Genomic DNA, 25335 nt, shown 5'->3' on the forward strand with positions numbered 1-25335 from the left:
GGAATGATACCTGGTGCTATTGGGACTGTTACTTTCCAAATGCAGGGCTTGGAGCTCTAGGCTGCTGTGAGGTTTCAAAGCTGTCTGGGACAGTCACGACACTGGCTAACTGTTTGCTTTCTTGTGGGGCCTGCTGAAGGAACTTTTTTCAGTAAGAACTATTTCAGTTGCAGTACTAACTTAGCAAATCCTTTTTCTTGCAGAACAGTAATCCTTGTTTTGAAAAGTACAGTATAGTGAATGCATCCCTCTGTAACTCACACCCACTTCCTTCAGTATTAAGAACAAAACAACACATACTTAATATAATACAGCAGCTTAGTTTATTTGGAAATACATTTAACTTTGCTGAAGAGTCAGCAGACCTCGGGGAAGGGTACAAGAGAACTATTTGCTGGTAGAACGACTGATCAGTACAAATAGCACTTTCACTTTTTTCATTGCAAACTGAGATCCTTCCCAGAGCTTAGCCGTGTTTACCAGCTCACAGAGAAGTGTTAAATCAACCTCTGACTTCCTTCTCTCTGATGCCTTGCTGCCTTTTTGGCTGGACGAACAGCCAGAACTTCAAGAAAAGGTTTTAGGTACTTTGGTCAAATAAGTTTCCTTTTTGCAGACAGTAACAGGCATTGGAGAATTGGCTCTGAAATGATGGCAGGTGCCTTGTATGGCCACCTAAATGTTCTTGTCTTAAGTTTTCTGCTGATTTTGAACTGGGGGGGTGTGCACACTGTTCTGTGTTCATTGGGTCATGGAAGCTATGATGCCTGAGGGTAAGTACTGTATTTTTCGTCTCATTTCTTATCACAAAGACCAAGATTTCTGCACAATTCCCAAGTTTAATTTGTTTAATCACAGCTGTTGTTTGTTTCAAACCACCAGGGCTCTGCTGTGTTCTGGATGGGCAGCACTGTGTGCCAGTGCTGCTGACCCCAGCTGAGAACTCAGTCTCTTTTATGAAAGAAAATAACTTTATTGTGAAGCAGCACTGCAAACTCCCCATCCAAAAGAGCTACATAAATCCTTTCAGTCAAGGTACTGCTTCTGGAAATAAAGTTTACTTTCATTAATACTGCTGTTTATCAAGTCCCTCAGGGTGTATCATGTTCACATTTATTGGGCTTTTCCTTCATTTTAATTAGAGAGCTTTGTAGTCATGCCTGCTGAATCCCAGCACTGTGTAGCTTTATTTTATGTCAGTGAAATTTTAAATACATACTTATGTTTTGCTGATTGCTTTTTCTTCTTAAGGGAGTGGTGGTAGGCAGCTGTGTGGCACATAGGACTTACCCTGGTCATCAGCACAGCCTGATTTAGTCTTGTCACTCAATGTTTCTTGTAACTCTTATGTTTCTAAGTCACCTCTTGTCTTCTGATACCTGTATGTGAATCCCTTCACTTACTAGCATTTGCAGTGTAACAGTGGACCCTTCTAAGGCTTCACTACAAGTTGTAATTTTTTTCAACTTCCCTTTGACTTTGTGATGTAACACATCTATACCTTAAGACATCAGGAATTATCAGTATCTTAATAGGGTACCAGCAAATTCTGCTGAACTGACCAGAAGTCAGTGATCATTCCTTGCCCTCCCATGTGTGTATTTTCCCCTATAGGCAAAGCAGTCCCACTCAGAACTCCCATAAGTACCTGGGCACTATACAGCCTCCAACTCATACCAGACAGAGTAGCTGTTAACAGCTACAGAGCCTTATATGCTGTGTATCAGCAAGGGTGTCCAACTGTATTTGACTATTCAGTCTTGGATATGTTTTCTTCTCACAACTTTGTTCAAAGTATTTTATGTGTTTCATGTCTTAGTGGAAACCTTTGGTGTTATTTCTTCCTCAACCCTTAAAGCTTAAGTATTTTGTCACTGCCAGTCCTGTGTCACAAGTGAGTCTGCAGTGATTCTGGAAATGCAGATGTTCTTCAGTGAACCAGTCCAATTCTAGAGAGTTGTTTTTAATTTGTACAAGAACACTTTGATTTACTTTTGATGGTGTTTCTCCTCAAAACTTGGTAAGATACTTTCTCTAAAAACGTGTCTATTCTTTTTGGGTAGCTCTGCTGTTGGTATTTTTTACCTTCACACATAACTGTGGTTCTTTTGTATACAAGTGCACATCTAACTTGGCTGGTTTTGCAAAGTTGAAGTTACTCTTCAAAACTTTCTTATTTGAAGGACTATCAGTTTGTTACTTCTAAGCCTGAGATTGTTTTCACATCATATCATGTACATTTATTTTACTATTTACACCTATCACAATACACTTATATGGAATAGTCACACATACCAGCTACTGACAGCTAATATTAGATTCTACAAGGTTTAATCTGCATAGAGACCAGAAATGCATTAAATGGAGAAACACAAAAGTCTTTCTGTATTGCCCTTAATTCTAAACCTATTTTGTGTAGAATATGATCACCTTCATACCACAAGTATCTGCTTCTGTATTCTTATATTTGTCTTGTGGCCAATTTGTATTGGGTGGCTAATGTCTCCCCATGCTTGATAGTTTCTATTTCTCTCATGGTCATTAATTATGCAATTAATAGTTGGTTTTAAGCTATTAGTTAAATGTTGTTTCTATGTTGGTGTGTTCAGCTCTTCTCCCAGCAGCCCACCACTGGCAGGTAATTTCATAATGCATACAACTTCAGGCAAAAAATTTTGCAATTACCTCTTTGAGTGTGTGAGGTGGAGAGCTATGAGATAAATAAGACAGCTGGAATAATCCTTTACTTACCCATCACTGTAGCTGTGCTTTCTAGAGCTTTACCAACACTTATTTTCCCCAGTGAAAGCATATTTGATTTGAGTAACTCAGAAATCAGAGAGTATAAGATCTATATCTACTTGCAGCATCCTTGTTACTGACACTTAGTCTTGGGGAAACAATTCCAAGTGAAACTTCACAGCAAAGTAGTTAACTTACAAGCTAGTGTGATGCTTATTTTGCATGTAACATTAGTTACCCTAAAATTGTTCAATTTAATCTATTGGTTGTCCTACATACTGCAGTGCCATTTGTGGCTCTTATTTTAAGAAGTAGCCAAAATAGAATATTCCAGCAAATGTGAGAGGGGAAAGGTATACAACAAATTCTTATAAAGTGACCTATTAAAATTGCTTTTTTACACATTACTTGATGAAACTTCTTTCACTTGTATCACAGGGATATTTTTGTTAACACTATTACAGATCTCTTCTGGTCACTGGACAGCCACTATATGGATTTCTTGCTTTTTTAGGCATGCGTGTGGAGTGATCCATGCAACAGTGAAGAACCTGCCATTGTACATTCCGTGTATTACAGCTGTACCACAGTTGATCTTCATTCATTTAGTGGGATGCTGTTAAATGCCTCTACCCTACAGTTTCCTTCAATGAAAACATCTGAAAAGACAACAAACATGGTAGAGAGCCCAGAGCTACATGATGCTGCATTGTGTGGCTCCACAGCAATCTTTAATGATGGCCAATCCTGCCTTGGCAATGGCGGGCTTGCTTGGAGGAGGTTCTGCCTTCTTTTCTGTTGGGCTGCCTGCAGTGTTCAAAACAGGACACCATTACAATCAAGCTATTCCTTCCTGCTTCTGGCTTCAAGTACAAACTAATTATTCTCCCTATCTACCTCCAAACCTTTTAAATTTCTGTTTCAGTGATAATATTCAAGATGCCTTATCCATTCCAGGGAAGGAACTAGGAAGGGTTAAAGAATCCAGACATCCCTAAGGATGAGCTGCTTGCGTCTCCAGTCCAGGTACTCATATTCACAGATGCATGGTCAGATAAAAGGTCCTCCCACTAGAATCACTTACTGTACTGAGCATCTCTAAACTCAGAGCTGAAGAATCTTAGTAAAGGTTATTCTCTCAAACTTGGATGCCCTAACTAGGAGAACAAGAAAAAGGCAGGCTTCCATTTTTGGGGGGGTTGAAAAGAACTATAATTCTAACATTGTATTTTAACAATGAAGATAAGTCATGCTAAAAGGATAAAAATAATTAGTGATGGATCTTGAAAATGTTTCTGCAAACCTCATACTTCAGTCATTGCATGTTTTCCTGAATGTTCTATAGCAAGGTGTTGATCTATGCAAAGTGGTGGTGTTTGGGTACTAAACCTCTTCAGCGTGGGACCAAATTTACCATCCATGGACACTGCTCTCACTTAACCATTTCCATGTTTGACAGGTGAAAATCAATCTAGTAATTCCTTTTAAAATTTCTGCTGTGACAACTTTGTGTGAAAATTGGAGCTAAAAGCTTCCCAGGGATCAGGAAATGTGTGTTTGTAGTACTATCTGTAATCAATTTGGTTGAGTTAACTGAAGTTTATTTTTGGTGGTAAGAATGCAGGAGACTTGGGTCAGCTGTTGAAGTTTAAAAAAAAGATTTGCAATTATACATCTTGCCAGCTGTAAAGCAGACAGTCTTGACTTCAGATATCCTAGCATGTATCGTATGAGGGTTTCCAGACATTTTTGTGAAGCCAGAAGGGAAAATGATTGGAGGAAAAAAATGCCAACAACCAGTTGCTTACAAAAGCAGGTTGTGGTAATATGCATATACCAATATAATTTGCATATTTAAAATGTAAAAAGCAGTCTTTTAGTGGCTGTATGTGATGTGGATTCAGTTTTAAGGGGTAACTGGGCATCCTAATTCTAAGTGGCTGTAGTCTAGGTTTGGCAGTGGTTGGCCCAACATATCCATTGATAACACCCTTATATCCAGATGTCCTTGGGATTATTCCTATTGTTTTTCTTAATGTTTAGGAACTCACTGGTAAGAGACTGTGTTGCTTTGTCTAAGGGTTTTAACTTAGTACGTAAGAATTCAGCCATCTCCTTGTCTTCTTCTTTCTCTCTGGAAAAAAAAAGGAAGTATGTTACAGGTATTTCTTTGCAAACAGGACAGTAAAAGCCTTAACAGCTATGATCAGATCACTAGTAAATGGGGGGCTTTGTTCTTGTCAAACACTTTTTTTTTTTTTGCTGCTTATTAAAGCACAATAGTTGCCTAAATGAAAACATGAATGAGCCTCTTGAATTCAAAGAAAATTTTCCCTAAAGCTCTTTACTAACAGCGTTGGATTTGCTATATTCTCTGATCAGTGGATCTAAACCATAAAGCATCATCAGTTTTTAAGATGGCCTCAAAGTCATTCATCCTTTCTCTACAAAGTAAAGCAGAGGATACAAACATGCTATAAAAATGCTTAATTTAAATGTCAACTTTAAACAAAAACAAAATGAGATCTTAATTCTTCTACTGCCACAGTCTTCACCAAAACAAAGTATGGTTCTGTTTCCACAAGGGCCACAATATTAGGCTGAAACTGGGCAAAAGATTAAGTTGCTGTCCTTGATAGCCTTCTAATAATGACGTTTTTGTGTTAGTTTCTGTTAGCTTATTTAAACACTAACAATGGGAGCACTGTTGGAGTATTTCAGAGTAAAAGCAGACTATTGTCCAAAGTTTTAAAGCAAAGCATCAGGTATTACTGCAACAGCAAATCAACAATAATGTAGCCACATGTGCCCAGTGCATGGCACTATGCTTTCAGGAGCCTACAACTAGGTTTCTGTAGTGTCTGGCTGCTGCCAGCATTTGTGATTTGCACATTGTACCAGCTCTGGATTACATTATCAGCTCAGGCTTTTTGTCAGCCTGCTGCCTTTGGCCTGCTCTCTGTGATCAACTGCAGGACTGGCAGGCTTTCTTCCCTCTGGTCCTTTGCCTGCTTAGAATTTAAATGTGTTGGAAGAGATACTGTCATTCATGCTAAATGGGCTGATGGAGCCTTGAATCATTACTGCTGAATTAAAGGGTGGGGGGGGGGGGGAAGAAACAGCAAAATCCTGACTATTTATGTGACATTGGAATTCAGCACAGCAGCTCAAAATCAGCTGTATAGGAAGACTATGACTCTGGGCTGAGATTCCCAACTCACTTACCCTTTAGGTTAGGTAGACCTATATTAGCAATTGCATTTCCATTTTTTTTTTTTAATGCTGCAGCAGGGAAGGAATAGTGAGAGTGAACTTTGTATTTAAAAAAACTAATGATGGTAATTGAGATGTCTGCACCTGTGCTCCTTTCAGAGTTCTATTTCACACCTACTGCCAGTGACAAGATCCTCTGGCAGCTGTGACAATCCTTCCATTTGTAATGGTAAATGCCCAGTCATATTCTGATAAGAAAATGTCTAAACCCCTCTGTCATTATGGGATGTCAAGTAGGACACTTATGGCATGGAGAGCAGAAGTGCAGAATTTAGTTTTTTGTGTTTTCCTTTTTCCACAGAATAAGGCAGAAGCCTTTAATTTGGTAACTGGTTTTAAAGGACCAATTCTCTCTTGTCAGTATAAATGTTCTCACTCACTCCAGTGCAGAATTAGGCTCATGAAATCTTGAGTGTGAATTTGGTGGCTTTTAGTTCTTACCGTAATCTCTCCACCTCTGCATCATCTACAAGAAAATCTCTTTTTTGCACCAGTCTATGAATCTTCTGAATCAGTTCATCTTCTCTTTGTTTCTCCATCTTTGTTTTTTCTTTTTCTGGTCAAAAATAGGGCAGGGAGGAGAAAGACTGTTACTTCAGATTCCAGGAAGCTGGGCAGAGGAACTGCAGCTGTCTAAGAAAGTTTTGGTGATGGAAGTCTGTGACTCTGCAGAACCTTCAAGTTCTGTCTGCTCTTTTCTTTCTTCTACTTACCATCTCTTGTGCAGTTAGTGAGCTACAGTCTTTGTGAAAGGCTTGTCAAGGCTATTACTTTTAATGCTAAATTACTCTATAAGGCGTTACTTTGATATTTTGCTATCTTTTTAAAGAAGTGTTTTGGCTTTAAAACAAAGAACCGAGAACAGAAAATGCCCAACACCTCCAGTAACAGAAAAAAAAATGGTCCATTTTTTCACTAAAATACACCAGCTCCTCTTAATCTCAGGGAAGATGAGAACACTCCAAAAGGAACAATTTCTCTCTATTTCATGCCAGAATTTCATGCCAGACAGAGCCATCATAAAATAAAATCTGGCTACAAGGTATCTGCTCTTTCCACTGTGGATAGTAGGAGTTACTCTCCACTTCTTTTCCATCTGCCCTCTTCATGGACTGTGAAATGTGCTTTCTCATTCCCCTTCTCTCTTTAGAAAACCAGCTGCCGAATGCCTGAAATGCACTCATGCTGTATTGTGGCATAGTACCATAAACTAAAAGCCTCATGTTGACTGCAATCTACTAACTCACATCCACTGAAACCAAAGAGCAGGGCCCTGCACAGATCTGTAGTGAAAGGAAAATTCTGATTCGGGTGCTACAAATGAACCCACTTCTGGAAAGTGGTTTTTCTAGGTTAGGTACACACTATGTAAGCACTGTTTTGTGGGAATGCCAGCACAGCCTTCATTAAGGTGAAAGTATTCTTGCCAAAAGGTGGTGCTGCTGGAACTGCTCAGATTTAAATTCTGAACTTTTGCTGATATCTGCGTATTGCTGAGGAGAAACTGTTGTCTGTTGATCTCTGCTTAACACTTTGTGACTGAAAAACAGTTTCCAAAAGGTTATTGGGAAAAACAGACAAACAGATCATTGCATACAAAACCCTCAAATTGATTAACCTTAGGAATTAGGTAGAAGATAAACAGGTTAAGAAAATTGCAGACCAGAAGAGGTGAGGCAAGGGTACTCATGCACAGCTATTTTCCATCACTCAGAATCCTTTCCCACCTCATTTAAAAACCAACGATGAACCAACAGCGTTGTTACAAATCCAGTGCAACCTCTAAGTAAACAAGAAGGGGAATACAAGCAACATTGTGAATATACTTCGTTGAGTGCAGAGAAAAATGAAAGAGTTCTTATCTAAATGAGAATATGTGGACTCTGAGAGAGAAAAATGGACTTTTTTTAATTTCATGATCGACCTGTTCTCTCCTTCCAGGGGAGAATGCTGTTTAAAGCTGCACAATAAAACGTAGGGGGAAGAGGTGAGCATAATGAAAGGAGTGTGAAAACCAGTCCTTTGCAGTGAGATAGCAACAGATCACTTCTGAGAGGTGCTAAACGTGGAGGATAATGTAGATAGCCTGGTGAAGCTTCCCAGTGTTTTCAAAATCTATCTGCAAAACACTCCAAGCAGAGCAGGACTGTTGTGGATGATCTAAAACAGCAAAGCTGTAGCAGAGCACAACTTCTCATTGATTTCAGCTGGAGTTTGGATGTGAGGATTGTAAAACTGCACACAACTCCATCCCTTGTCTGAGCAGTGTATTTGTAGTAAATTTAAGGCAGAATGTAAAGCATGCTTTTGCCTCTTGCTTTTTGTATGATCCTTTTTCCTTTTACTCTGGAAGGTAGATTTAACAACAGCTGTGCCAATGAATTGGTATATCTGGGAAAAAATCCCTCATTCACAGTAATGGTTTTAAATCCACCATTCTCTCTTTTATCTCAACCCTCTGTCTTTTCTGCTTGACAATCTCCGTGCCGGTTGGCTCCCTCGAGATTCCCAAGGGAGTGCAAGAGCAAGGGAACGTGTACCTTATTTGAGTGATATCTGCAGGTTTGCCATCAAGGGAGCAGTGAAACACAGCATGAAAACAACTGTGGATGCCAGAAGATTAAAGATAAGAAGGCAAAGAGAAATAAAAATAAGGACCAGAGGAATAAGAAAATGTATGAAGACAGGCTATGCAAAACAGCCCTGGGGGGAGGTTTCTGATGTGCTAAGAGCAGAGGTGTGCTCCTGAAACCATCCCCTGCATTGCCCAAGTATTATCCTGATATTGAGTTAGAGACAGTCATTACCTGGGATAGCTACCAAGCTCTGCAGCTCCTTCTTAAGGTTCATAATGTCTTTGCACAGCTGGATGTCATCCATCCTGCAGAAAGAGAAAAAACACAGTCAGAGACATGCAAAGCCCATCCCGTGTTGACAGAACTAGATGGATCTCATACAACACGTGTACTGTTCCTTTCCTGGGATATGTGTACCAGATTGAAGGGTTGGGCTTTAACCTTGGGATTCTTATGCAGTTCGTTCACCAACTGTAACAGATAGGGACTATAGTACAGATTTTGCTGTTGAGCCTTTGGTTACTTGTCTTACTGGGATCTGATTTGTGTGAAGGTCAAACTTGTCACTGCAGATTATTTTAGTTGTATCTTGAATCAAACCTTACAGAGCAGGTATCTATGTATTTAATAGTTATGGAAAAGATCGGTGTGCTATGCTGCACGCATTGCAGCAACAATTTTCACTGGGAAAAGGGCAAGAGGGAGAGCAGCAGTGGTCCTGGGAAGGGGCAGCAGAAGCTGGTGTGGTATTTGGCACAGCCAGAATGAGGTTTACTTTCCACTACTGATTTTCTTTGTGACCTTACTAATAACCTAGTTCTCAAAGTTAGCAAGGTTCCGCACTGTCTTTCTAGCAAGCATTCTATTTTATTGCTTGAGTCACACTGGCAGCCAAGGCTCGTGTACTTGTTCTCAGGGCTGCATCATGGGCTTCCATTGGAAATCACACCAGAAGAGCACAGAAAGAGCCCATTTAATTAACTGTACATGTTTCAACTCAGCTGTCACCAATATTATTCTTGTCTGCACAGATCTGTGAGTCGTTCTTCTATAATCCTGTGCTTGAAGGGTGGTTTGCCTGTTGTCTGAGCACCCAAAGAAAGCTGAAGTGCTATCAGAGCTTGGGTTGTTACAATGCTATTCCAAGATAGGAAACCCAAGGTATTAGAGCATGCGTGTAAGAGTGAGTGAGTGCACAAAGGATAATGCAGTCAAATTACAGAATTAAGTGAAAAGTGGAAAAAGTAGGTGTGTCTGACACAAATAAGATTTTAATCACAACCTAAGACATAATTCTCCCTGCTACCTCTGCATGGAATGCAGGTCTCCATGGGAAGCCGGCCCTCAGATGCTTTGCTCATGTTATTGGAACGTTCTGATCCTTTTCTTACTTGCTGCTTTGCTTAACTCCATTTTGCCAGTTCCCTTCCATTCATTGTGCTATGACAGCTGTTTCTACTATCTTTTTTACTTCTCTCTTCCCCAGATGTCACAGTGAAATGCCTCTCATAAAATTCTTTATTGCTAACCTCCTGATTTATGAGCTTGGGCACTGTTCTGGACTTCCAGAAGTCTTTGAGATAATAAAAGTTTAATTGTCTCTCAAGGCATTGCACTCCTGCTATGCATCTGGATTACAAGGCTTGCTGTTATTGGCAAGATGAGCATGCTATCCTCAAGGCTAGCACATGGTTCACTGCCATGTATGTTCAGCACACCTGGTGGCAGAGACCTTAATACAAAGGATTTTTCTTACTTGGACTCCTCATATTCATACTGATCACAATCACTGTTTTACTTTTGAGATCCATCATGCTAAATGGTACTGAAATGGCTCCTATCAATTAACAATCTTAAACACTGTCCCCTCGGGAGAATCAGTATTCAAACTGTGCTGGGATGTGAGCAAGCCACGCAGCTCCTTATTCATTCAACGTTCATGTCGTTTGGGTGTCATGTTAATATAATGAGTGTTAATATATTTGAAGAAAATGGCCGTGATTAACAGAAAGAAGATAGTTTTTGGCAAGAAACGTTCACTATTGAACTGCTGTATTCAAATAGCTGAGGGTCAGACCCTCAACTAGTGAAGAGAACAGTGAGTTTCTACTTTTTTCCTTTGAGGAAGTTTGGGCCCCGTTCTGGAAAGATCTGAAAGATGCTATTACTTCACTGCCTCAGCTTGGCTCTCTGCCTTCTCAAGAAACTCCAAAAGCTAATGCCATTGCATTAAAATATCACTGGCAGTATGTTCCAAGTGAGCAAAATCACCTACGTCTGGGAGTCCCTGTGGAGTCCCTGTGCTCCATATTACCTATTGGTGGGAAAAGTACAGGCTTTATACTCTTTCAGCAATTGTAGATGCAATTGCCCCCACTATTTTAGGTTTCTTTTTTTCTTTTCCACCTGACTGCAGAGAGTAAATTTTGCACTCTCCATATGCATTCTTTGCATTTCGTTCTCCTGTCTCATAACTCACAGGAGAGAAGTGAAAATGTGGCCAAGCTCCTAGGGGCTGCAGCAGCTCTGTGACAACCTCAATTCCAAAAGTCACGCTCCAGGTGACTTCTCCAGAGTCCCAGTTCCATAGACCAGTGCATTCTGATGATGGCCAAAGATTCAATTGACCATCTGTACCAATCCCTTAGGCACACAGAACATCTTTCCTCCCATCTGTGTCAAACAGCCTTTGTGTTTCTCATCCACTCCCTGGTGCCCATTAGGAAAAAAAGAAAAGAAAAAAAAAAAAAAAGAAAAAAAAAAAGATATTACTTTAAAACTACTAAAGGAGGGATATGGGATATACTCATAGACACCATATGAAGGCATCATCCATCTGACTTAATGAAAGCAGAAAGAATAGCCATTTTTCACTAAAAAACATTCCTAGCAATTAACACTGTATGTAGGGCAGCAACTGATGTCCTGGGCAAGGGTCACCTCTCTCCTCTCAAAGAAAAAGGAAAAGAACAAGGACTCATGAGGAAGAAAGCCCTTGGAAGGCTGTTTAATCCAGTCTGTTACTATGAACCTCCTTCTCTTTTCCCCTTTGTGCTCTGGTTCTTGTGCTGGATAGTCAGGGTTTGATGGAGAGTATATTTGTAGTGCTGTCAGACCTCTCAAGGAAGTATAAAAAGAGCTCTGGCAATCTTAAAGAGAGCAGGAATACACATAGCACGGAAAACAAAAACCCTTTGGGTCCCTTAACCTTTTACAGAGAAGCTGGAGAGACATGCTGAGACTATTCTGTGGCACTTGATGTTCCATGTTGTAAGTGCGATCCATCAGATTGCAAGATGGACAGGAGGGAAAGCTGCACAGACTACTGTCCAGCTTATTTAAGAGCACTGCTATGTTCCCTGTGCACCCAGTGCTCTTCTCAAAGGAGAGCAACACAAGCAGGTTGCTGTTCTGTGCTGAATGTAGTAGAATCCCTATAGAGTATTGAAATGATAGCTTTCAGGTCTGCTTAAGCAATCTGCAAAGACATATGCATAAAATTTGCAATATCAACACAACCTTTGCTGAACTCTCTGTCCTTTGGCTTTTGCAGTGCCTGCAAAATCATCTTTGATGTCATAGAAAAAGCATCAGTAAATCAAACAGTGGTTACAATATGTCTGTTTTTCCCCCCAAGCTAAACGTTAAATGTCTGCCCAGCAATCCTGAATATATGAGTTATGAGGATGATAAAATATTTCTCTTATTAAGAGCCCAAATCTATTCCTGGAGAAACTGAAATAGTACTGAGCAAGGGATGGACTTTCCTGACACACAGTACGTAATTCTGCTTTTCTGGTTTTTGATGGCTGATTGCAAGAAACCTTCTGTATGCTTGGAGATATATCACATAAGCTTGTATTATTTTCTTTCTTGGTATCTCAAACTATTTTATCAAAGCCTAAAAGCAGTTTTTTTGTCTGCCCCTAAAAATGATAAAATAGCTCAAAATGAATAAACAGCATGAGCAAAGGATTTTCTAAACATGTCACAAAATGACAGGAAAATAAATGGGTCGGAAGAGTCTTCAGTAATCGGGCATGGTGACTCAACCCTGATACTTGTTTCTTTGGTCCAATTACCAGCAGCAGAATGCTGCAGGCACTGTCCTTCCCATAAGATCCACAAGTGAGGTGACAGCATGAGTCACCTCTGTCATCCACCATCTGGATGAGGGGGCGCAGGGCAAAGAAATAAAGGAGTCCTCCCGTTCAGCTGTGCCCTGGAGGGTCTCTGAGCTGTGGAAGACAATGGCAGACAGAGAGGAACTAAAAACAAAATATTCTGTACTGAAAATGGAAGGAGTATTTTGTTTTGTTTCAATAAAAATTGTTCCATGACAGTTCTTCTTTCCAGCTGGGGAAAACCTGACTCCCTATTATAAAACCCAGTAACTAGCTATAGCCATGCTTTCTTCAAGAAATGAAGAAAAAAAGGCAAAAATGATGGTAAAAGGCAAGAAAACCTGTAAATGCTAACTGTAATGGTTTGACAAGGAAAAAGAGAGCCAATAAGCTCGTCAAATGTTTAAGATTTGTGGGTTAGAACTATGTAGATTGCTCTGAAAGTAATGCCTCCTATTTATTTCCATGGAAACCACAACAGATATAAAGAGCGCAATAACACTATTGGATAGAGCAAATTTTCAGCTACAGAACACTATTTTGCAACACAGCCACCACCATTACCTGTGCATTTTTGCCAGCGATGAAGAAGAGCTGCATGCCACGCTCATAAATCTGCACCAGCAGAGGTGACCAGCTGTCACTGTCACTGCTGCTGAAACACACCACCAGTGCCTCACTGTGCAGTCACTGTTCAGTCTCCATCAGTGTTCAGCAAGTGTCCATGAATGTCAGTGGTGCCATGTTTTCCACATGGAAGAAAAACCCCTTTGCTTTGTATACACTTCCATGTCTGACACCACTCTGTCAGAATGCTCCTCTGCTGCCATCTGTCACACGGCAACCAAATATCATGGGACATTGGTGGGAAGGTTCAATTTCCATTGTCATTCCACCAACATCCGCCTCGTGATATCATGGGTCAACATAATAAAACAGGAGGCATTACTTTTGGAGCAGCGCTCACAATATGTGATTATCACTTTATTACTGAGGTCAGCATCTTGTGTTTCTCAGGCTGGAAGATACAAAGCTGGCAACTCAGATAACATTGCTGACCAGCCTGCTTCACACATCAGGTTACAAATCAAAGTCCTATGATTACCTTTAACTATTAAATTAAGCAAGTCTGACTTTTCTTGCTAAAAGCACTCTTCAGTGGAAGAGTGGTGGATAAAAGCACTGGACTGCAACGTTGTAAAGTGATGCTGTAATTCAGCTGTCATTTCATTCAGTTGAAGATGGCAGGACTTGAAAATCCCAGTCCCTGGAGGTCACATTTTAGGCATACTTCACAGAAATTCAGAACATTGTCTAAAGAAGCTGTCTGTATTTCATTCTTACTGACATCATTAAATTCTCTTGAGCTCGGCCATCTCCTCTGTCAGTTATGAAGTGTTACTGTCAGCTTCACTAGTAGCAAGAACAAGTGCATTCCTGGGAATGCCCCACTATGAAAGGAAATGTATCTCTACAAAAACGGTCTAAGATAATTTGTCTAAAAATATACAATGGAGTAGTTGGATATATATTCAGAAGTGTTTAAGACCTATTACAATATTGTACAGAAGAGTGAATGTAGAAGCACAGGGACAACTCATATGTGCAGTTAATTTACATTGGTCTGGTAGTTTTATTTTTTGTTGTTGGGCAGTAGAAGCAGGAACCTCAAGTTTTTGGTATGTAAATCATCATTACCAGAACTGATGATAAACTTCTTTATTAGCTTCCATATCTGACCTTTTCTTCTTTTTAAAAACAGAAGAACAACTATCTTGTATCAAAGATGAACAGAATAGAAAAGCATCTGGTATTAAATAGTGGCAATCAGTCCATTTCAGAACTTTCCAATCCATTGCTGAATCACAGCTGATCTATATATACTCTCCTACATAATGCAAAATGCAAGTGAGAGAGTGCACTGAAATTACAGAATCACAGAATGACTTGGGTTGGAAGGGAGCTGAAGGATCATCAAATTCCAACTCCCAGGTTGCAGGCAGGGTTGCCAACTGCTAGATGAAATACTAGATTGGATTGCCTAGGGCCCCATCAGTCTAGCCTTGAAAATTTCCAGGGACAGGGTTTCCACAACCCCTCGGGGCAGCCTGTTGCAGCACCTCCCCACCTTCTCAGTGAAAAACTTCCCCCTGATATCTCATCTAAAAATACCCTCCTTTAGTTTAGAACCATCTTGTCCTATCCTAGAATCCCCTCCCTTGCCCTGCTGGCCACCCCTTCTCTGATGCAGCCCAGGATACCATTGACCTTCTGGGCAGCAAGAGCACACTGCTGGTTTGTGTTCAGTTTTTCATCTACCAAGATACATAAGTACTTCTCAGCAGGGCTACTTTCAAGGAGCTCTTCTCTGGGTGTATTTACACATCTCAGATTACCCTGACCCAAGTGCAAAACCTTGCACTTTGCTTTGCTGAACCCCATTAGGTTCACAAGGGCCCACCTTTCAAGTTTATCAAGGTCCCTCTGGATGGTATCCCTTCCTTCTGCCATATCAACTGCACCACTTGGCTTGGTGTTATTAGCAAACCTGCTGAGGATGCACTCCAATTCAGAGATAAGGATGTGGGGGGGAGACCACGTCAAAGGTCCTAATCATATATTCATAATCATAACCAAATGAATGAACCTCTCACTTCTGCAGTTCTTGTGTAACTTGGTGTTGCTTCACTCTACAATGATCACATAAAGCTAGGCAGTCAGCAGCCATACCCCAGTGTACAGTATGCTGCAGGTACCACAAAAGACATAAAAGTAAGAATCCTACTGAACATCTCTTGATGTGTTATTGTCCTTAGAAGGAATGAATATTTGGCTATGAATGTTTCTCCATTATCAGTTTACCCTAAATTTAAAATTCCACCATTGTGTCCAATATTATCTATAGTATAACAACCATTACTGACTATCTCACCTCTACTTCTACAAGCAATGGGTACATCAATGTCATAGCAGCAACAGAGAGATTTCTTGTTTTTTCCAAAATGGGAACAGGATAAATATTAAAAAGGAAAACAAAAAGTAAGCCTAACTGGAAGAAAAACCACAAACAAACAAATAAACAAACAACAATAAAATACAGAAGAAAAAAAAGACGACTACAAGGGTTAATTAGTACTCTGGCTAGCTAATGATACTGTGGGGCTACTATTAGGAGTTTATTACCAGGGCAATGTCAAGTTACAGCAAACACATCTACATAAAAGGTAATTGCTCCTGACATTAGAAGTAAGCCAATATAATAATTTAAAATGGTCCAAAAACCAGAATGGATCTGTAGAGAATTTGGATGATGCAGATGTTATGAGCACTCTGGAGAAGAGGGAGTCAGCTAATAGTGAGACTGTACACAGACCAATTTAAAATCTAAGTCAACATGGAGGTAGTTCTGTCTTTTTCAGTGTTAGTTTAGCACTGTAATAACAGCACAGCCATTAAGCAAGCATTGGATGCATTGTATTTGTAACATTTTTATAGATAAAACAAGGTTTATGAGGTAAGAAAAATGATTTTCAATAATTGCCCAAAGCAACCTAATAGGGCTTACTATTTAATATCCGTATGCCCTATATTAAAAAATTGCCATTTGGTATTGCCTACATGGCAGAATTAACTACTCCCGAGACAGCTATCACAGGTAGAAGCAACTTGCACAGCTTTAGTTCAAGGTCATACAGTATAGCTGGCTTCGAGTTCTGCTCTCCATCTGGGAGGCCAGCAGTATCAGGCACTGGCAGATTTCCCAAAGAGCATGTTTCATGATGACAGTGACTGCTATTTTATATGAACTCAGTGCCTTTTCTGTTCACAGCCAAAGGCAGTAACTGTGGATGATGAAATCTCACCTATGCTATTAATATTTAGTGGGTGAGAATATACTAATATATTTTAAAATACATGGATTCTGCACTACAAATGATTCTGAACATCAGTTTTGATCTGTTACTGAATCAGTGGTCTGAGGTTTTGCTGCCTAAATGGAGCTAACGCATGTATTATCCATTTTTACAATCATGTCATTCAGCATGTAAATTTCCATGCTCTGCAGTGATATGAATCTTAGACTGCTTATAAAGCCACACACAGCATGCATAGCAGTAACACATTAAATGTGCAATGAGGAGAATGCCACATGAGCACCTCTCTTGGCTTCTGGGTCTGTTATCTCACTAGGAAAGAATAAATGGAAGTGGGACATAAGAATTTGAAAGGGAGAGCACGCATGTTCTAAAGTGGTATGTTTACTCTCCTTAGGCGCAAAGACAGATTGAAAATTTACATTTTGACCCAAAACTCATCTTGTAGAGAACATTTTAGGGAATCAGCTGAGGGAAGTATGAGATAAGAATGAGAGGGAATGCCAGCTAGCTATAAACTGATGCTCTTACGTACATATTGTCTGCCTCCTATCAATGCGGGCTGAGTCTTTGGTTCTTCTGGAAATAAACCCGGAAGAGCTGGAGATAGCAGATGATGAGTTTAAACTGTGTTTTGATTTCCTGGTCTGGCTGGAGGGCATCCAGCATAACTTAAAGAATTTACACAGTATAAGTTGTGTAGATTTTGTGCATAGGCATTTGTTTAAAACTTGATTGTACAATGCAAATACAGGCATGAATTAATGGAGGAAATCTTAATTTTATAATCTGAAAATGTGCTTCAAATAAACTTCAGATAATTCTCCATAGCAAGTGTGTATTCATCTGGAAATAACATGGGAAGAGCACAGCTGTCTTCAGCTGCCCTCCTTTTTCTTAAAGGAGGCAACAATAGCAGGGACCAAAGCAAAGGACAGGCCTACAAAGGCTGATATCTGATATGCAGGTTGCACCAAGGTCTGAGAAACACTGCGACTTCTAAAGTGATTGTTTCAGCTGATTCTGCTTCCCATATTTCTTTGTATCACTAAAAACAAGAAAAATCAGAAAGCTGCCCTTTTTGGTACCACCAAACCATCTTAGAGAAAACACAGGTATTGCTCTTCAACACACAACTAATGGTCTGGCACTAAAAACAGTAAATGCTGCTCTAGGGAGCTGTGGCCCACATATAATTTGTGAGCCCAGTACAGCAATACAATCTGTAACACCATCCTAAGGATATCATCTGAATTTTAAGACAATTTTGATGAAGTCTATGCCCAAATCTTCCACTGGTGGGGGATGATGCAGTTTCTGAAAGCTGTCAGCAGTAGTCATAGTCATCAGAGATGGTCATGGAAAAACACAGTGCTTTGAGAGCTTAGCTGGCAGCCCACAGCCTTTGTGCCATACAGCCTGGGACAAAGTAAAGGAAGCACAGAGAGCTTGTAAGGAAGGAAAAAATCCTGAAAACCACTGAAAGGGGAAGGTAAGTATCAAGGGAAGGGTCTGTGCAATGGTACCAGAGATGAGGTGACCATTTTGTATCACGTGGCTAAGCTCCCACAGATTGGGCAGCCATTTTCTATCACGCGGTTGAGTTCTCACAGACTGGGTGGCCATTTTGTATTGCGTGGCTGAGCTCCCGCAGACTGGGTGGCCATTTTGTATCATGTGGGTGAGCTGCCGCACGGCTCATTTTTCCTCATACAGCCTAAATGCTTGTTTCACCCACGAGAGCCAGCAGGCAGTTGGCATTGCCTCCTGTGGATCCACAGTGGAAAGGGCTCCCTCTAAAATTGAAGAATAAAGTGTGTTCCTTATTAAAGGGATTATTGATGCCCTTCCCCTTTAACCAGGACCATGAACCTGCAGGTGAAGCCTGTTATCTGGTGACTGATTTCAGTATCCTGAGAGTGCCTGTTTCTGACTCCAAATCTCTTTCAAAAGGTGGAAATTTTCTTCCTGGACAGAGGAATCTTGCTATTGTTGATTTGGAGCAAAGCTGTAAGTAATTTTAACATCCTGTATAGCATAAAGTAAGATGTTTATTCAGTGAGACTGTTGCAAAGAGATAGAACTAAAAAGAGGGGAATTAATTAACTAGAAGAACAAGTTTTGGTACTTTAAATCAATACGTGATCACAGAAATGTATGTGAAATTTGTTCAAATATAATGGGTGTTTTCTTCACTTTAATTTCGAAAACTGAAAATCCAAGTGTTGAGTTACTGATATGTGTGATAGACATTGGCTGGAAGATAAGAGGGTAAACAGAATCTGCTTGGATTTATATCAGAAAGAACCACATACACAGTGTTGTATTTGTATATGGTTTTTGAACACTGCTCAGTGCTGCCTTTTACGCTTGATACCATTAGATCAATTTTTTTTCTAAGCTTAATTCCACTGCCTGATTCCTTTCCTCAGATCTACCAGGTCTTGCTTTGAGTTAATAATGATGATTAATTATCTGGCTTTGATTTCCTTGCCATCCTACTCTTTCTTTCACCCTATAGGGTGACTCTTCTAAAGCTGTTAGTGATGATGAACCACTCTATAATGATTTTATTGGATACTGAAGTGTTACCACCTGTGAGCACAGTAATGTATATTGCTGCAGTGACAGAGGAGTGACATATTTCATTTATCCCTTTTGTTGTCCTACAGACTTCATTAGTCATTGGTGTTACTTTATTTAGCGGAGGAAAGCTAATGTTAATCCTTACATTAACACCCACTAAAATAAGGCCTCAGTGCCTTAACTTTCAATGTAAGCAAAGCTGTCTGTATATCTTGCTAAGGACTCCCTCATTGGAGTTTGTGTTCCTTGAGGCTGAGAAAACCCAAGAGACGTACTATACAGATAATAGCTGAGGAACTGCCTGAAAGAATATTATATTAACAACGATCTTGCATATCAGCTGATTCATGTATAGAAGAGTGAGAACATACAAATTGACTTCCATCCCTCTGAGCATCCAGGCCTTCGTAGAGCTGTTTCTTCTGCATTTGTACTGGCTGCTATGCTAACCTGGAACAGTTCTCCGCTGCATGTGCTTTACTTTATGGCTACTGTATTTGTTCAGGCAAAATACTGACATAATAGTAACAGTATTGAAACTTAATAAACATTGTTGCAGAGCAGTTTCAAAAAAAATCAGTGATAGTGAGTTTTATTATTCTATCTCAGTCTGCTTTGTACTTTTTCTTCAAGGAAAACATTAATTTCAATTAGTAGTTAGAACAAGTTATTTCTAGGGATTAAACCTCCATAGCTCTAACAGGGGAAGAGTTTGCACTGATTTTCATCAAAAACAGGTTTGGTTAGGAGTGTTTTGTTTCTTATTCTTGACTGCAAATGCTTATAAAATACAGTGTCCATGCTGTGAAGAGCTGTGGTAGTTGCTGGCTTAAGTAAAGCTGAGAGCATCATTAGTGCTGATGATACATTCAGAACATAAGCTCTCCAGCTTACTTTTTTTTCCTTTTTCTATTTTTTTTTTTTCTTTGAAGTAAATCTACAGTATGATTTTTTCTAGCTTTGGGATCTGGCTACGTGTGAATACAAAAACTAAGAAATTCAGCAAGACAGTCAGAAGAACTATTATTTTTTTAGAAAGGACATATAATCTATGGCTGGATGTGTAACTGATATGGAATTAATTAGTTCATCATTTTGTTCATGCTTTGGTAGGAACAAAACATCTTTGTCCCAATGCTTTTTTTGATATAGAAAATGTCATGAGAATTACTGGGTTCAGTGATATGGATTTTTGTAGATTATATTTATGTACAAGCCAATAATCAAGTACTTATTTAGTGAGTACCAGGAGCAGGTGTGACAAATTGTTCTTGTTTATTTATACCACTACAGCACTATTAAAGGACAGTGTAACTGTTACTAGTCTTTATTGCCAAAAATCTCTGGTCTGGTTTGGTATCTTCTATAATAATAGTCAAGATAGATGTCTATGCTGCTTGATGGTAAGGCTTCCAACTTCTGACTGTACAAGTAAGTCAAGGCCCTGAAATTAACCTCCAGCAATCATGGTTAAAGTACCAGTTTTATATTTGTATTCTGCAACAAGAAACAAGTGAATTTGAAGCTCCTACAGCAGCTTCCTTAATGCCAAGGCACCTTGTTTAGCAGGATTTAGACTTACGAGGTTCCTTGCCTGTCAGCTAAGACATTAGTTTCTAATCTCGGGTACTCAAAGACAGATGGAACTTCAAAATAATACACTTCCTATTAATAAGTTTTTATCTTATAAATTCAGTGATTTAGGAACACAAACTCTATGGTATCCATCATCAGAACTGTATTAGTATTCATTAACATTCATTTGGGCTCCTATGCCTGACCCTTTTGGCAGTTTTGAAAATCTCTCATGGAGTATTGTTATTTTATTTGATCTATGGAAATGTATTTTGTGTTTATAACTTAATAGCTTTCATTTACAAATGTCAAATCTTGGCTGCTGTTACTCTGGAACACAGCGTGCTCTCTTGTGTCACGAACTGAGACCACTAATGAAGTGAGGAATAAAGCCTGAAATAGTTTAGACTTTAGAAGCTCCAATCCCCTACCTGTTAATATTTCCTTCAGACAAATATCCTTTTCACAAAGGATTGAAGTCAGGTATAAAAATATGCTCTGTAGACACGTACTTTGCTAAAGTTTCCTTTTGTAAGTAAAACATCCCATTTTTATCGTCTGCAAATCATGCTGAATAAAAAAGGCAATTTCCTTTGCAACTACAAAAATCATTTCCCAGTGGCATTTTGCAAGCATTCACCTAGCTGGGATGCTCTTTATCTTTCTTCCTTTTAAAATGTCAAGCAGATAAAAGTCTTCTAAGTAGCATTCTTTCCTATTTTGATTAATTTTGCATAGTGTTTCCCAGAGGAATTGATACTTACATAAACCTGAGTTCTGATTCTCTTCTGACTAAGACTTCCCGAAGTCTCTGGATCTTTGCCATCTCTAGCTCTATTTCCTCAGGCATCATTGTTGTTTCAGCCATTGAAATGATGTCAAGTTGATCTGCATGTGAAAGAAGAGAGAAAATAAATGAAGCTGGTCAAACTATCTTAACAGGGCTTTTTAGGAATGCAAATTTAACCACAGAGCTATCTGGCTAGGGATTAAAACTAGTGCTATTAATGCAACTTCTAGCTGAGTGCTACATTCACTGGTTTCTGTAGTGTTTTGCTTATTACTTTCAGTGTAACCATTCTGAAGAATCCCTAAGCCAAGTGACCTTTATTCCTAGTCAGAATCTATCATAACCTTGGGGAATCCTAACCCAGTGTGTTAACTTCAGCTCTGGTTCCTTAGTTGGTATGACTTTTGAAAGAATTGCCTTAGCTACAAAGCTCATTCAAAGCAATTACTTGCAAGCATGAAGAGTCCTGTCTTAGCCCAAGCGCAGGCCGTGTAAACAGATGAGAGTTTCCCATCTTCAATTCTTGAAACACTTTATGCCATTCCATTATCTCAGCATGATCAACAGCACAGCCCGGAGAAGAGCTAAAGATGTGACTGGAACTGATGTAGGGCCCATTCCTCCAAGGAGGTGGGTGCTCCTACTGAGAGCACTGATTAATTTCAAACAAGACTTGAGAGACTAATGCATAGAGTGCCTCTGTATTTTGGCAGACATATCCCTGAAAGGAGGCCTGTTCCAACCCCATGAAAAAGGGGGGGAAAAAAAAAAAGAAAAAGGAGAGGTCAAAATGATTATGCAGAACACAGGAGTCATTAAGTATCTGGAATAAAAAAAACCTGCTCAACTAATTATGAGATGAATTCCAAAGTCCCTCATGACAGACTAAGCTAAGAAGAATTTCCAACAGGAACATGGAATAGAAATAAAACTACAAAATCTCACTCAAAAAATCATCAGAAAACATCTCTCTGCATCAGCTTAGTTTACAAAGACCTGTTCTCCCAATATGGAAACAAATTAATGGAATTCTAGAAGATAGAAAAATAAATACTTTAGGCCCTATTTTTTTTTTCTTGAGTGTTTTGTTTTGTTTTTTCTTTTTTGAGGGGCAAAGAGGCTTTTTTGGCTTTCTTGTTGTTTTAAGTTATCCTCTTAGTATTGCCTGCTATTTTTGTGTTCAGAAGGAAGGAACTAAATTAAAAAATAGAAGTAGTCACTAATTTTTTGAGAGAACAGAATACTGAGGGGGGAAAAATGACTATCGCTCTCATACAACAGCAGCCATTTGACAGGAGTTGTTTTTAACAGGTTGCAAAACTGGTTGGTAGAGTAAGGCTATTTATTGCCTCTAGAAGATGGTTTCTCTTATCAGAAATCATTGTGTTTGTTGGGGTATTTTTACTTGAGGTATAGGATGGTTTAAGAAGTTTTGTTACAGCTCTGTTGTTGACAAAGTAAAGTGACATGTAAAGAGTAAGGCTCCTGAGTGTTCTGAAAATCCACCTACCTAACAGGTGGTCAGAACTGCAATATAATACTCAACAGATGTTCTACATTCCTTTGACTGCTGTTCGATAAAACATTGATCCTCTCAGTATAGTTTTGCCTCTTGCTGCTTTTCAGGGCTGTTGAGTTATTTTAACTGTAGCAAAACTAGCTTTGATGAAAATTTATTTCTCAAAAATATATTAAGTAGGAGAAAGGAAGCTACCATGAATTAAAGCCAATAATATTGGTAATTAGAAATTGAGCCACAGGTACATTACATATATACATGTTTTTAAATTAATTCTCAAGATCTCAGAAAATGGGGGGGAGGGGGAAAGGAGCTATCTTATTCCCACTCTGCAACTCTAGTTCTAAGTGCCCCAGTATTACCCTTTGGGTCAGATCACACTGATTTCAGCACTTCAGGAGGGGAATAATGAACAGACCTTATGCCATATGTGCCTAGAGTCAGTGCTAGAATTATTGTGACAAGCACTAGTCTAGTCTGACCACTTGCAGTACAGTCACAGATTCTCCTTCACATCCTACTCAACGTGTGTTTAAACCAGAGAGAATATTCTTGAAAGGTATCCAAAATTATACAGTGATTTCAAAGGAAGCAAAAAATATAAGCAAGGCACCACAGGTTTAAAAGTAGAGGTAAATAAATATAGAAACTGTAAGATCTCAGTTCACAACCTGTGTGCAAACTTAGAGATGCAACTAGAACAACACAGAGACGTAAGGATATTCCAGTTTATCTCCACAGCAGTACATGTCCCATGTAAATAAATTCTCATAGAGATTTCAGACTGGAAAGAAAAATAAGAAGAGTTAAATTAAAGCAACTTTGAGGGGAAAAAAAAATAAACCAACAAACAAACAGGACAGTTGAAACAGGAAGAAATGTGGAGGTGAGGATACAGAGTATGGTGATACTGTGGTGCTGCAAGAGATTTTAAAGAGCCAGTTCTAGAGGGATACATGTGGTCTTCCAAGAAGGAACTGAAGGATATAGTCCATACTTAATGCATGTTTATCTGTACACTGTTAAGGAATGATATGATTTTGCATCAAGTCTTCAGCTTTCCTAAAGCTCCCTTCCTAAAAGTTCAAGAGTAAATGAGCTCCTCTGACAGCTGCCCATTTACTTTATATAAGTGAGTCCATAGATCTCACAAACTCAGTAGAACTGCAGTATGACATGCACTTTGGCTCTCACTGAAAAATATGCATTTTTAAGACAGGCTTTGAGGGGAAAATGCACAACTGGAACATAGTATTTCCTGGAATTTTTGAAACAGTAGAAAATAAGTGGGAGGATATGTGGAAATATAAGCCACTAAAGAGGCCACAGGTCAGGATTCCCACCATATACCTTCTCTGTTGTGATTCTCAAAAATCACCAACCTGTTTGTGCCTGAACTTCCCTTCTAGTATTGAAGATAACTGGCCTATCCTGAAGGATCACAGAATCACAGAATCACAGAATCGTAGGGGTTGGAAGGGACCTCCAGAGATCATCGAGTCCAACCCCCCTGCCAAAGCAGGATCCCTACACCAGGTCGCACAGGTAGGCGTCCAGGCGGGTCTTGAATATCTCCAGAGAAGGGGACTCCACAACCTCCCTGGGCAGCCTGTTCCAGTGCTCCGTCACCTCACCGTAAAGAAGTTCTTGCGCACATTGGTGCGGAACTTCCTATGCTCCAGCTTCTGGCCATAATTATTGCTCATAAAATGTTCTGTGCTCCTGCAATGAAACCTCTTGGAAATGAATAAGTTAGCATTATTAAGGCTTCAAGTAAAGCTCTAGCTCTGCCCTAGTGATGAATGACACCTTTAGTGCTCTGAGACATGGTTCTGTACAGCTTCGCGCACAAGTCTCTTACCTTTTCATAACAGAAAGAAGAAACATTTCATTTTATTTAAAGCAGATGTCTCAATAATTTTTTTTTCTTTTTTTCTTTTTTTTAGCATATATTGTTATTACAGAAATCAAAGCTCAGTCTGGTAATGAGCCAGAATTCATAAAGCAAAAGAGAAAGCAACACAGATTAGTCACAGCTAGTGACAGGATTGAATTATCCCATGCTGTAGAATCCCCAGGATAATTTCCAGTGACAAAGAAACAAGTAAAACATTATTACTCCATGCACAAAAAGATATTAACATGAAAATAATTACTATATAGAAATAAGATTATTGAGCTATTACATATAATGAGATTGAGTGCAGAGGTAAAACAGAAGCTACTTATGCATATGTTTGCTTCAATTTAAATGTAGACTAGCATAGTTAAAATG

General features: G+C 39.4%; 1 protein-coding gene across 1 annotated transcript in view; it reads right to left on the reverse strand.

The window, feature by feature from the left end:
* Positions 1-317: 317 nt before the first annotated feature.
* BMERB1 (bMERB domain containing 1) overlaps positions 318-25335 on the reverse strand; it is a 46838-nt gene continuing 21820 nt past the window's right edge. Inside the window, exons 2-6 of the mRNA XM_031606690.2 lie at positions 21516-21639; positions 8823-8896; positions 6457-6571; positions 4794-4876; positions 318-3549 (exon numbers count right to left, since the gene is read on the reverse strand). Of these exons, the coding sequence (XP_031462550.2) occupies positions 3437-3549; positions 4794-4876; positions 6457-6571; positions 8823-8896; positions 21516-21639 (509 nt within the window). The 3' untranslated portion in view covers positions 318-3436. The remainder of the gene's footprint in view (positions 3550-4793; positions 4877-6456; positions 6572-8822; positions 8897-21515; positions 21640-25335) is intronic.

The sequence above is a fragment of the Phasianus colchicus genome, chromosome 16, assembly GCF_987193195.1.
Source record: "Phasianus colchicus chromosome 16, bPhaCol1.hap1.1, whole genome shotgun sequence".
NCBI classification, from domain to species: domain Eukaryota; kingdom Metazoa; phylum Chordata; class Aves; order Galliformes; family Phasianidae; genus Phasianus; species Phasianus colchicus.